The sequence below is a fragment of the Thamnophis elegans genome, chromosome 10, assembly GCF_009769535.1.
Source record: "Thamnophis elegans isolate rThaEle1 chromosome 10, rThaEle1.pri, whole genome shotgun sequence".
In the NCBI taxonomy this organism is placed as follows: domain Eukaryota; kingdom Metazoa; phylum Chordata; class Lepidosauria; order Squamata; family Colubridae; genus Thamnophis; species Thamnophis elegans.
This window is the reverse complement of record NC_045550.1, coordinates 66,839,305-66,852,139: the sequence shown is the minus strand read 5'-3', so window position 1 is coordinate 66,852,139 and position 12,835 is coordinate 66,839,305. Positions and strand designations below refer to the sequence as shown.

General features: G+C 43.6%; 1 protein-coding gene across 2 annotated transcripts in view; it reads right to left on the bottom strand.

The window, feature by feature from the left end:
* The window catches only part of ABCC5 (ATP binding cassette subfamily C member 5), a 72,681-nt gene that overhangs the window by 20,535 nt on the left and 39,311 nt on the right, over window positions 1–12,835 (bottom strand). For both annotated transcript variants that reach the window (XM_032225015.1, XM_032225016.1), the window contains exons 11-16: window positions 11,266–11,616; window positions 9,066–9,137; window positions 8,459–8,583; window positions 6,043–6,115; window positions 4,149–4,352; window positions 2,168–2,311 (exon numbers count right to left, since the gene is read on the bottom strand). In XM_032225015.1, coding sequence (XP_032080906.1) covers window positions 2,168–2,311; window positions 4,149–4,352; window positions 6,043–6,115; window positions 8,459–8,583; window positions 9,066–9,137; window positions 11,266–11,616 — 969 coding nt within the window. The remainder of the gene's footprint in view (window positions 1–2,167; window positions 2,312–4,148; window positions 4,353–6,042; window positions 6,116–8,458; window positions 8,584–9,065; window positions 9,138–11,265; window positions 11,617–12,835) is intronic.

Sequence of the window (12,835 nt, the reverse complement as noted above, 5' to 3'; positions counted from 1 at the left end):
TGCCGGCCATGTGACCGGGTGGGAGTGGCTTGCCAGCCATGTGACTGGGTGCATATGGCCAACTTGTAAAATGTGGTGGAACTCACTTAACGATGCTCTTGCTTAGCAACCAAAATGTTGGCTCAGAAACTCTGGCATTTGAAGCACGCAAGTCTTAAAGTTGTCAAGTTACAAGACCCTTGCACCCCTAACCCTTTAGAAAAGAAAACCCAGGGGTGTTCAAACTTGACAGCTTTAAGACTTGTGGACTTCAACTCCCAGAATTCCTCCTCTCGCTCTTCATTTTGATGATGTGCGGACGGGCGGGGGGAGGGAGCTGGAACCGGTTCTAAACAGCACGGTAGATTTGTGGAACCTCTTCTATGGAAGAGCTTAGAACTGGCAGGAACCACCCCTGGCTAGGACCCATATGGTAGGTTTGGACAACCATTTCTCTGAAATAATATAGGACTGGGATGGCAAACCTATGGCACACATGACACAGGTGGCACACGGAGGCCTCTCTGCACGCACGTGAGCTGTCGCCCAGCTCACTGACCAGCTGATTTTTGCGTCTCTGCCGCGCATGCGAAAGATGTGTACATGCGCAGGGAGGGTCACATGTGTAAGCGGTGGGGGGAGTACAGGAAGGTGCCCCCCCACGGACAGTTTTTGGTCTTAGGAAGTTCAGGGAGGCCTTCTAGGCCCAAAACGGGCTGCGGTGGGGTGCGCCTCCCCCCTGCAGTCCATTTTTGGACCCAGGAGGCTCCAAAGAGGCCTGTTAGGCGCATGTGCGGGTCGTTTGCACATGTGCAGGGTGCATTGCATTATGGGTGTGGGTGCGCGCATGGGCAATTTTGGCACAGGAGGAGAAAAAGGTTAGCCACCACTGATATAGGGTCTCTCGCTCGAGCAAGGGTTGGAGTAGAAGACCTCCAAGGTCCCTTCCAACTCTGCTATTCTGATATTCTAACTACCATTTCAAAGATGGATTTCAACAGAAACTTCCCTCTCTTTCTGCCAGCCACCAAGCAGAAACACGAATCACGTTATATTTTTCCTTAGGGCAAGAATCGTAGCACCAAAAATAAATACCTCAATGTTTACTGTAAATTTGTTCTTTGAAGTGCATGACAGCAACAACTAGGTAAACTACTAAAACAAAGACGTTAACATCATTACCCAAACTAGGTAACATCAGTCTGACGATGTTACCTAGTTTGGGTAATGAAAAATCTGGAACACCTGTAAGAAAACAACCAAGCTCAGAGAGCACCTCATGTCATCCCCTGAGCTGCAAATATTCTCCTTTGTTGAGATTAATATCAGGAATCCGGCTGGTGATTGACAGAAGTCAGAGGTTTACCCAGCCTTCATCTTGGCAGATTGTCCAAGTATGTGGAAACCTGGGTGGTTCAGAAGACAAATTACAAGCTGACCAGAGGTGGGTTCCTACCAGTTCCCACCTATTCAGTAGAACCAGTTCGTCAAATCTACTGAACCGGTTAGAAGAGGTTCCACCAGTGGACCCGGAAAGCAGGCCACACCTACAGAAGAGGTCCCAAAATTTTTTGAAACCCACCACTGGTCCTTGGATAGGATTATTCTACACTATCATGCTCCTATTTATAAAACTCAGTGCCTCTGTGAAAGGTAAGGATGACTACTGCGTTTGTGGTGCAATCAGAACATTGCGTGTGTTGAAGTTGTTTTGACGCAAACCAAAGATGCCTTTTAAAAAAGAAGTTGACATCCTATTCTTATGCATGCCAGTGCTGTGTGGGAGGTAATTTAAGGTGGTTCTGACAACTGTCGTCGGCATCTTCATATCCGGTCACATGGGCGGCAAGCCACTCCCATCCGGTCACATGGGCAGCAAGCCACTCCCATCCGGCCACATGGGCGGCAAGCCACTCCCATCCGGCCACATGGGCAGCAAGCCACTCCCATCCGGCCACATGGGCAGCAAGTCACTCCCATCCGGTCACATGGGCGGGAAGCCACTCCCACAAAGGAGGCCACACCCACAGAGTAGGTTCGAACAATTTTTGAAACCCACCACTGAAGCTGACACAATAATTTTGCTATTACATGAATAGCTTGTAACAAATAATAAGTTATTTGGTCTTTAGGATAATTTACTTCAATAACTTTATTTTTCCTTAGGGCAAGCACCAAAAATAAATACCTCAATGTGTGGTGTTTCTCCCAGCTGCAAGCTATTGAAGTTGGCTGCATAGTCACCATTCAGATTCATCAAGTCTTCATGGCTTCCCCTCTCAGTGATGCAACCTTCCTTCATGAAAATCATCTCATCGCAATCCACAAGATACTGATAAAAAGAAGAGGGACACTCATGGTGAGGTGGAGAGCTCATTAGACTATTTTTTTTTAATGCATAAATAAATGAAAACAAAAAAGCCCCCTCTCAAGAGGCCAGTTAAGTCTTTTTCTGCTGTCAGTTTTCTATGTTTCTATTCAATTGTTCATTCATTCAGGATGGCCACCCAATTCATCATGCCAGTCTGTAAGCCATGAGATTTCCTCTTCCTAAATCCCCTCCATTTTCACTTTCCTTTATACTAGTCACTATCACAACCGTGCAAGGCAGATGGGTTTAATAACACATCTGATTATGTGCAGACGCAATGTTTGCATCAATTTATCTTGGGGCAGCTTTCTGTCTCTTTAGCAGAGAATCTCAGGCCTGTTAAATAAGCCATTAGATTCTTCTAAATATGGAAGCATCCACTCCTGTAACCTCTCTTCACATGGGAAAATTACCCGTATTTTTTGGAGTATAAGACATGCCGGAGTATAGGACGCACCAAGATTTTGAAGAGGCAAATTAAAAAAAACCAGTTTTTGCACTCTGCAGACCTCCCAAAAACGGGCCCTTTTTTGTCAAAAAAAAAAAAAAAAAAAAGGCAGGCATAGCCTTTAGGAGGCTTCCAGAGTGTTCCTGGGGGCTGGGGAGGGCAAAAACGAGCAAAAAATGGCCCGATTTTTACCCTCCCCAGCTCCCAGGAGCACTCTGGAAGCCTCCTAAAGGCTCTGCACAACTATTTTTGCAAAGGAGGCAGGGTTTTGGGAGGACAAAAATGCTGTATTCAGCATATAAGACGCACCCCGATTTTCACCTCTTTTTTGAGGGAAAAAGGTGCGTCTTATACTCCGAAAAATACGGTAATTTCACCCCATAATAATTTGGATATAAACAGTCCATACAGGTAGACCTCAACGTACAACCACAATTGAGCCCAGAATTTCCACTAAGCAAGGCAGTCATTAAGTGAGTATAGCCTCATTTTGCAACCTTTCTTGCCACAGCTGTTAAGTGAATCACTGCAGCTGTTAAGTGAATCACTGGGGATTAAGCAAATCCAGCCAAGCCAAGCATTCAATTTTTGATCGCATGACCATGAGGATGCTGTAACAGTTCTAAGTATGAAAACTGATCGTAACTCAGTTCAGTTCAGTTCAGTTTATTGTATTTGTATGCTGCCCTTTTCCCCCGAAGGGGGACTCAGGGCGGCTCACAACTCGAACTGGGGAAGGGGGATATAGACAAAAATTTAAAAAACAAACATAACAATATATAATTTAAAACTCACAACAGTCATACCATTCGAGACGGGGGCAACAGCTCTTTAGCCCCAGGCCTGTCGGAACAGCCAGGTTTTGAGGGCTTTGCGGAAGGCCTAGAGGGTGGTGAGGGTTCGAATCTCCACGGGGAGTTCGTTCCAGAGGGTCGGAGCAGCCACAGATTAGGCTCTCCTCCGGTAGTTGCCAGTCAACACTGGCCGGCGGATGGGATTCGGAGGAGGCCTAATCTGTGGGATCTAATCGGTCTAGTGGAGGTAATAACTCACTTTTTATCAGTGTCATAACTTCAAATGGTCACTAAATAAATGACTGTAAGTCAAGGACTACCTGCGCGAACTGAAAATGCAGGATATACACTTCTATATATCAGTTAACAAATTGCTTGCTTTTCCTTCTCACTCTTGGCTGCTGTTGACTCTCAAATACACAGGCTAAAATCCTCTGTATTTTTACTTCTTCTGTGAGGCTGATTAAATTAAGACCTACTCTGAACAGCAGAAGTTACATTTATTCAGCCCATGAAATCCTGAGCAGAACAGAGCAAGGTAACACTCTCAGCATACCTGGAGCTGATGTGTGATGAAAAGAACCGTTTTGGACTTCAGGTGCTTTCGGATGGCACTGTTAAAGATGTGGTTTCCAACATGGGCATCTAAGGCACTCAAAGGGTCATCGAGGATGAAGATGCTTTTGTCGCTGTACAGCGCGCGGGCAATGCTGATCCGTTGGCGCTGCCCCCCACTCAAGTTTGCGCCCCGGTCACCAATCTAAATAAAACATGCCTTGTTCAAATATTTGTTTGGTCATCGGTTAAGACCTTCTTCATTCCTTATTTATCAATCCTGTCATTTGTCCAAAACTCAAAGCAGGATTCCAATAATTAGCAGAATTCAAATAGCCGTAACTTACTGGAAACCATTTACTGAATTTTATAGCAGAGATTCAAAGCCAAAGATTCTACAGGCTCAGACTATCTAGTACTGTAGCCTATTATTTACTTAAAGAATGCGAGAGAGACAAATATATTTGAAAACAACAGAAACGTAAAATATAATTGACAGAAACAGCAGATGCCTATTTAAAAAACAGCAACGATAATCACTTGATGAGCATCCAACTCATTTCAATGCAGTTACATAATTTTACAATTCAACTGAAATGAGAAGCAGGAAGTGCACCCAAGGCAACATTCAAAAGTATTTGATCAATTATTAGAAAGTCTCTTCAACTACCTTCTGACCCTAAGAAATTAGCAAATGAAATGAAAACCATCCTTCTAAAAAAGCAGACAGGAATAAAATAAGGATTTCAAATACATTTAAAGCAGGAATGTTTTTTTATTACCTAAAAACCTCCAAAGATGGAGCTGACCCTTGCTTCTCTGGGAGAAAATTGTACAATTTGGGTGCTGCCATTCAAAAAATGCTTTATAATATTTCCATCAATTGAGTTTAACTTGAAACAACAAACAGAACCTGCTCTTTCCAGAAAATAATCTTTCCTTAGCAATAAATACCTTACCAAACTCACCCCTCACTTAAGGTATCTACCTTTTTTTATCAAGAAAAACATAATTTATTTACAAATTTGGAAACTAGCCATCTTTCTCCCACAGCAGTTGACAAAGCACTTAATTTTGAGATTCCTCTCCTCAAAGTGTAACAAGGACATGACCTAATTATTATTTTGTGAAATAACTGTAAGAGAAAGAGTGGCGGAACCTGTGGGTGGAGTTAAAAGAGGGATCAGCCTAGAATCCCTACATAGCTACAAATGAATTAAGTCTAACTTTCCTTGAATTCCCATGACTCTTATTTGCTGAACAAATAATTCCCTCACCACTGTCAAACTATTCACTAAGGCTGCATTATTATTACTATTAGTCTTCTCATCGTCCCTATCACCCATCTCCTCCCACTTATGACTGCAGGACTGTAACTTTGTGGCTTGTATCCTTACAATTGATATTGACTGTTTCCTGAGTGCTTATTTGTAACCTATGACTATCATTAAGTGTTTGTACCTTATGATTCTTGACGAATGTGTCTTGTCTTTTTATGTGCACTGAGAGCACATATGCACCAAAGACAAATTACCTGTTGTCCAATCACTCTTGGCCAATAAAGAATTATATTCCATTCTATTTGACTCCAAGCAGGTGCTGAGCATTAGTTGAGAAGATTTCAGTACACAGACATGACTAGCTATAAATTAATTTAATTAGACCTTCACATGTGGACCTGGTCTTTCCTGCCCCACATTAACCCACGAAACCATTAATGACATGGTTGGTAAACAGGTCTCATATTTTAGAGTCTGATTACATATTGAGTAGTTAAGGTGTCACGAAGTTAATAAGCAAGGCTGTTTATCAACTCCTAAGGATGTCACACATTTTCCCTCTACAGAAGGGTCTCCTAAAATTGGGGGGCTGATGCGTTCAAGCAAGGTTCTTACCTCGGTCAGATCCCCGTTTGGCAGGATAGCCAGATCAGGTCGGAGACAGCAATCATTCAACACCATATTGTACCTAAATATATACATATATATGTATAGATGGACATACGTATTTTTAAAAAGCCGTGAATAGTTAATTGGGACTAAATTAATTGGGACTAAGTCTGCCCCAATAGCATTTTCCCAGGGTCTGTTTAAAGAGTGAAAGACACGTTTAGAAAATCTAAGCCAGACACAGGTCTGCCCTATTGCGAGATTTAGAAATTTATCTGGTTTTGTCAGGTTGAATTGTGACTGTTAGGCCAATTAACTAATTGCTTTGAAATAGATACGTGACTGCGAGTCCCTTGGACTGCAAGGCCATCCAACCGGTCAGTCCTGGAGGAGATCAACCCTGACTGCTCTTTAGAAGGCCAGATCCTGAAGTGGAAACTCAAAGACTTCGGCCACCTAATGAGAAGGAAGGAAGGACTCACTGCAGAAGAGCCTCATGCTGAGAAAGACTGAGGGCAAAAGAAGAAGGTCAATGTAGAATGTCATTAATTTCTTTATTTCTTTTTTCTCAATAGATTTTAGACTGTGTTTGTTAAAAATCTATACCGTGTACGGGTTCTGGGAAGTCGGGGGGGAGGAGGAGGGGGGTTGGGGTGGAGGGTGGAGGGAGGGAGGGGTATGCATTAGGCTAGACAAGAATTTGGTGGTAAACTAGAATTATTTTGACAAACAAAAAATTGTACTTTGATGTCTTACTGATTGAGGAATGATGAAATGTTTGTTTTAAAAGAAATAAAACTTTTGAACACAAAAGAAGAAGGGGACGGCAGAGAATGTAGTCCCTGAAGCAGTAGGCATGAGCTTAAATGGACTCCAGAGGATGGTAGAGGACAAGATGGCCTGGAGGAACGTTATCCGTGGGGTCGCGATGGGCCGGACATGACTTTGCAACTAACAACAATATACGTGACTGGTGAGCACAACGGGAAATAAAGAAGGTGATTGGCTCAAAACTGACTTGTAACATCAGTTGCATTTTCAATGATGGAATATCAGGCTGGCTCTTACATAATGCTGTATTATAATTTTGTACAACATTTATTTCTCCTCCACCCTCTTTAAGTGGCCAGGGAGGAAAATTCCTGCCAAGTTTATGGGTTTTTTTTTATGTGTGTGCGTTTGTGTGTTCAAGTTAGTGTCGTTTCCTGCAAACTCCCTGGGCAGCTCTCTGCGGTTTCTCTTGGCAAAACTTTTTCAAGCAGTTTGCCCACGCCTTCTTTCTAGGCTGAGGAAGAGAGACTGGTTCAAGGTCACTCAAAACAGGCCTGGAAACTCCCAATCTCATGGTTTCTAGCCAGTTGTCTTAACTTTTACACCAAACTCTTTCTCACTGGATTCTAATTTAGTGTTTACTCTTTTTTTTTACTTATTAGGGGCTTATATTAAACGTGGCACAATTCTGTAAGGTAGGCTGGGCTGACAGAGGATGACTGACTCATAGTCAGGAGTTTCTGTGGTTCAGTGTCCACGTCACCCTCAGTTTCCTTGCTCCCAATCCAATACCTTCGACTCTACACTATATTATATCTCACTGATTTATCAGTGATTCTCACCAAGTTCTTAGCTGTGCCCAAAAAATAATGTTTGAAAAGCACTCTCCGTTTTGTGAAGATGTTCCGGCTTAATAAGCAGCTGTAATTTGGCTAAAGCCACAACTCCCGTGATGCAGTGAAATAATAAGCCAGGGATTAGGGAAAATCGGGGGTTTAAAGGCTTCCTCCCAGCTGGGAAGAATGGAAGATAAGTGGCTCCAGTGCTCAGTTCAAGCTCACCAACTCTCATATAAAGGCAAAGGGTTCTCCTCCCAGTTGTGTCCAACTCTAAACGGCAGCGCTCATCCCTGTTTCTTAAGACAGTGTTGTCCGAAGACACTTCCATGGGCATATGGCGAGCTTAATTATATGCCAAGATGCAGGGAACATTGTTATCTTCCCACTGAAGTGGTACCCACATATCTATTTGCATTTGCATGCTTTCAAATTGCTTGGTGGGCAGAAGCTGGGGCAAGGAACAGGCGCTCACCCCATCCTGGAGGCTCAGGGCTCGAACCCAGGCTGTTCGCTTTTCCAGCAGATAGTTTCCAGCGTTTTTAACCACCGAGCTATCATACCCCTAAGTCTCATGTATTTAATACTAAATCATAGCTTTGTGTTACAAAGGGCCTGGACCAATGTTTTATTTCAGCGCAACCAAGATATCCACCGTAAGGGAAGTGCAGTCCGGAAATCACAGTCTTGTTATCAGATGTAAACTATCCAGCCGGAACAGCTGCAAGGCCAGTTCAGGACCAGCCTCCACCCATCAGCCTTTCCCCACCTCTCTGCATTGCGAGAGAAAGTGCATGGAACTCCAGCAGACCAACCTTTCTTCTTCAAACTCCTTCCCGAAAAGGATGTTGTCTCTAAGCGTGGCGTTGAGAATCCAGGCCTGCTGGGCCACGTAAGCAAAGTTCCCATCCACAGCAATGCTGCCTTCCAATAACGTCATCTGAAACAATGACAACAGGACCATCAAAGATACCCCCTCCAAGTCGCATCGATAAAGGAGAATATTTGTAGCTCAGGGTTGAAATGAGGGCTCCTTGGTGCTCTCTGAGCTAGGCTGTCTTTTTGTGGATGTTTCATTACCAAATTAAGTAATGAAAGGCTAGAAACGTCCCCAAGGAAGCAACCAAGCTCAGAGAGCACCAAGGACCCTTTAAAGTCTTATAAATGTCCGCCCCTCCCTCTCAGATCTTCTTTCCCTCTCCCACCTCCCACTTCTGGAGACAGGCCAAACGATCACAACCCGAAAGACATTCTTGCAAAAGCGTCAACTTTATAGCCCTTCCTTTTTTCCCCAAAATACTTTTTATAAAAACACACACAGGCACACAATAATACAATAATACAATACAAAACAATAGCAGAGTTGGAAGGGACCTTGGAGGTTTTTAAAAATAGGTTTTTAAAAGACCAGTGGTATCTCACCTGTCCCAAAATGGCTGAAATGAGGGAGGTTTTCCCACTCCCCACGCTGCCACATATCCCAACAAGTTTCCCCTAGATTGGATCAGCAAAAGGGGAAGAAAAATTAGTGCATGGCGAAGCACGCAAGAAAGTAATGCTATTTACCACCCAATTATTTAATAAACATTAAACGAAATCCAATTACTATACGTAATATTAATGGATGAATACATTATTTCCTGCAGTCCTGGGCATAACATTTGGGGGGGGGGGGCGGGTTTGCTCAGATGACCAGCAGCCAACGCCTCCTTGAAAGGAAAACTGCACTAAATGGATAGCCAAATCCTGTAGAGATTTCCTCAGTCCTCCTGCTCTCAAGGAGGCCGATTGCCACTGAAAGGAATCAATTTGAACTTTCCCTTTCTCAAACTGGTGACCTGCGTTGTTTGAAGTCAAGTAGAACAGACGTCTTTGCATAAATAAATAGATGAAAATGCAGCTGCCGAATATTATCAGAACTAATCTCAGATAAAACTGTTGCTCCAGCATATCCCCGCTGTGTGCCCAACTCTTCGGAGGATAAATAGTTCATTGTGCTGAAAATAATTTCGCAACACAAAGGGCAAACTTGTCCTTAGATAGCCTACGGTTATCGGTATCTGCCAGTCTTTCCTTCAGCTGGCAAATAGCTGGTTAGTTGAGGCCATAGTACAAGTAGTTCTCTACTTATGACCACAGTCGACCCTGAAATTATTGTTGCTGAGCAAGAGAGTTGACAAGGGAGTTTTGCCCCATTTTTTTTTTACCTTTCTTGTCCCAGATCTTCAGCGAATCCCTGCAATTAAGTTAGGAACACGGTCGTTAAGTAAATCTGGCTCCCGCATTGACTTTGCTTGCCAGAAGGTCACAAAATGGGATCACGTGACCCCCCCCCCCCCAACCTAAATATGAGCCGGTTGTCACACATCTGAATTTTGATCACGTGACTGTGGAAATGCTGCAACGGTTGTAAGTCTGGAAAATAGTTATAAGTCTTTTTTTTTCCCAGGGCTGTTGTAACTTGGAACGCAGTCATTAAATGAATAGAAGTGTATTGTGCAATGCCCACCATTACTTCCGGAGGCATCAACAATCCATTCAACGGCTAAGAATAAGCATAGTGTATCCTGTGTTTAGGCAGTAAACTAACTGAAGTCCTTGACTTAAAAGCGGTTCATTTAGTGACCATTCAAAGTTACAGCAACACTGAAAAAAGTGGCTTATGACCATTCTTCACACTTACGGCCATTGCAGCCACCCCGCGATCACATGATCAACATAAGGATGCTTGGCAACTATAGCAATAGCAATAGCAATAGCAAGTTAGACTTATATACCGCTTCATAGGGCTTTCAGCCCTCTCTAAGCGGTTTACAGAGTCAGCATATCGCCCCCACAGTCTGGGTCCTCATTTCACCCACCTCGGAAGGATGGAAGGCTGAGTCAACCTTTGAGCCGGTGAGATTTGAACCGCTGAACTGCAGATAGCAGTCAGCTGAAGTGGCCTGCAGTACTGCACCCTATCCACTGCGCCACCTCGGCTCTTTTTTAACTCATATTTATGACGGTTGTTGTGTCTCAGGGTCATGGGATCACCTTTTGTGACCTCCTGAGTCAAACCGAGTCAATGGGAAGGATTCACTTAACGACCGTGTTACTAACAACTGCAACGATTCACTTAACGACCGTGACAAGAAAGACCACAAATTGGGGCAAAGTTCACTCAACAAATGTTTTTCTTCGCCACAAACATTTTGGGCTCAATCGTGGTCGTATGTCGAAGACTACCGGTACGTAATAGTTGTCTGTGGCTGCAAATGGCCAAGGAAAGAAAGGAGTCAGTGGGGGCATTTCACCCTCAGCAAGAAGCCCAAGTGAACATCATGTGCCAATGCACTGCAGTGCGTATCAAATGACTCTTGATAGCCGTCAACAGGGCGCTAAAAATAAAACAGGAACCACAGCAACAAAAATAAAGAGTGGGAGGAGAGATGGGGAGAGAGAGAGAGAGATGGGGAGAGAGATGGGGAGAGATGGAGATAGAGAGAGAGTGGGAGAGAGAGAGAGAGAGAGAGAGATGGGGAGAGAGAGAGATGGGGAGAGAGAGAGAGATGGAGAGAGAGAGAGAGAGATAGGGAGAGAGAGAGAGAGAGATGGGGAGAGGAGGGAAATACTTCCTCACCTTCTCAATTTCCAGGTCAATGTTGTAAAGGACCTTCTGCAGCCGGACATTCGCAAGCTGGACGCGCTGGTTCTCCTCCTCGGGGCTCGGGGGGTCATCGCTGTCCACCAGAAGATGGCCCTTCTGCTCAGGGAACATGGTCTGCCCTCCCTCGTGTTGCTGCAGCTTCCTCTTGTCTTTCGTGCCCGTGGCCGTCTTGCCTTTTTTCATTTTAGGGGTCATCTTGGGTGAGCTCTGGACACTAGCATGGGAGGATTCCCAGGCTAAGGTGGCATTTGTCATCTGTATGGCTGCGTGAGGACTGGCTGGTTTTTTCTTTACCATATGAACCTCTTCCATTAGAAACAAACTCTGATAGGAGTTGTGAGAGAGGTGCAAAGATGAGACACCTGGTCAAGACTGAGGGGGGGACAAGTCTACGGCACACTCACGCAGCAAAACACATCAGGCTATACAGTGCGAGGAAGCTGAAGAGCAAAAGGTAGCTCATTAGTGAAAACTAACGCCAGATCCTTCAGAAGGATCTGGTTGACCCACGAATGCAGTGGTCCTCAGACAGAGAGACGGAGGATTCATTTGGCAGGTGAGAAATTTTGTTCGCCAGAAACGCCACCAGCTTAAACGGGCGAGAGCACTGCTCAACCCGGGCTCAAAAAAAATGCACAATTCTCTGCTGTACAAAAAGGCAGGCGCTTTTGGAATCTGATGGTGTGTTATCAGTGATGACCAAAACAGCATCGTTAAAAACCAGAGCCTCTGTGTCCCGTTTTCCACTGCATCCGTCTTTCAAAAACATTCTGCAGTATTCAACACTTTGTTCAACAGTTTACACAGAAAAATCAAAACACAGTTTGAGTTAGTTAAACGAGTATTTCCAAAGAGACTTATTTCTTTAATGACTTCCATCCTCCCGGAATAATTATGGGACTGGCACTGAAATGATAAGCAAACTATATAAGCCTCTTGTCTTAAGAGATAACATTGCTGGTTTTCTCTGAAGGATTCCTCTTTCCCTACCTTCTTTTAACTAAGATTTAGCATCCTGCATATTTCAAAATGATAGTGTTGTTGTGGCCAAGAATAATAAAATTATTCCACTGGCCTAAAGGTTTGCTTGCTTGATGGAATTCCTGGGTATTCAAATGACAGACCTAAAAGCAATTTACAGTTCAAAGCATATATACAATGCCTTCATGCAATCTCAGGTAGATACTTCTGCTGATAACATAGTTCTATGGTGAAAAAAAGTTGGACATTAGCTAGTTTAAGCACAGTAAGAGAGGAACCGCAAACATTCAGAAACCGAGAGAGAGAGAGAGAAAATGAAAATTGAAGAACGCATCTCAGTTGGGCTGTTCTCAGTATGTTCCACGTTATGTTTTGAAATGCACTTTAAAAGTCACTGTGAGAAGAATCAAGTCCAACAGCCAGACTAGTTTTCCATCTGAATGAACTGCGCATGCTAAAATCTTCACCAACTCACAAGCAAATATAGAAAACTTTAAATATATATATATATATATATATATATATATATATATATATATATATATATATATATATATATATA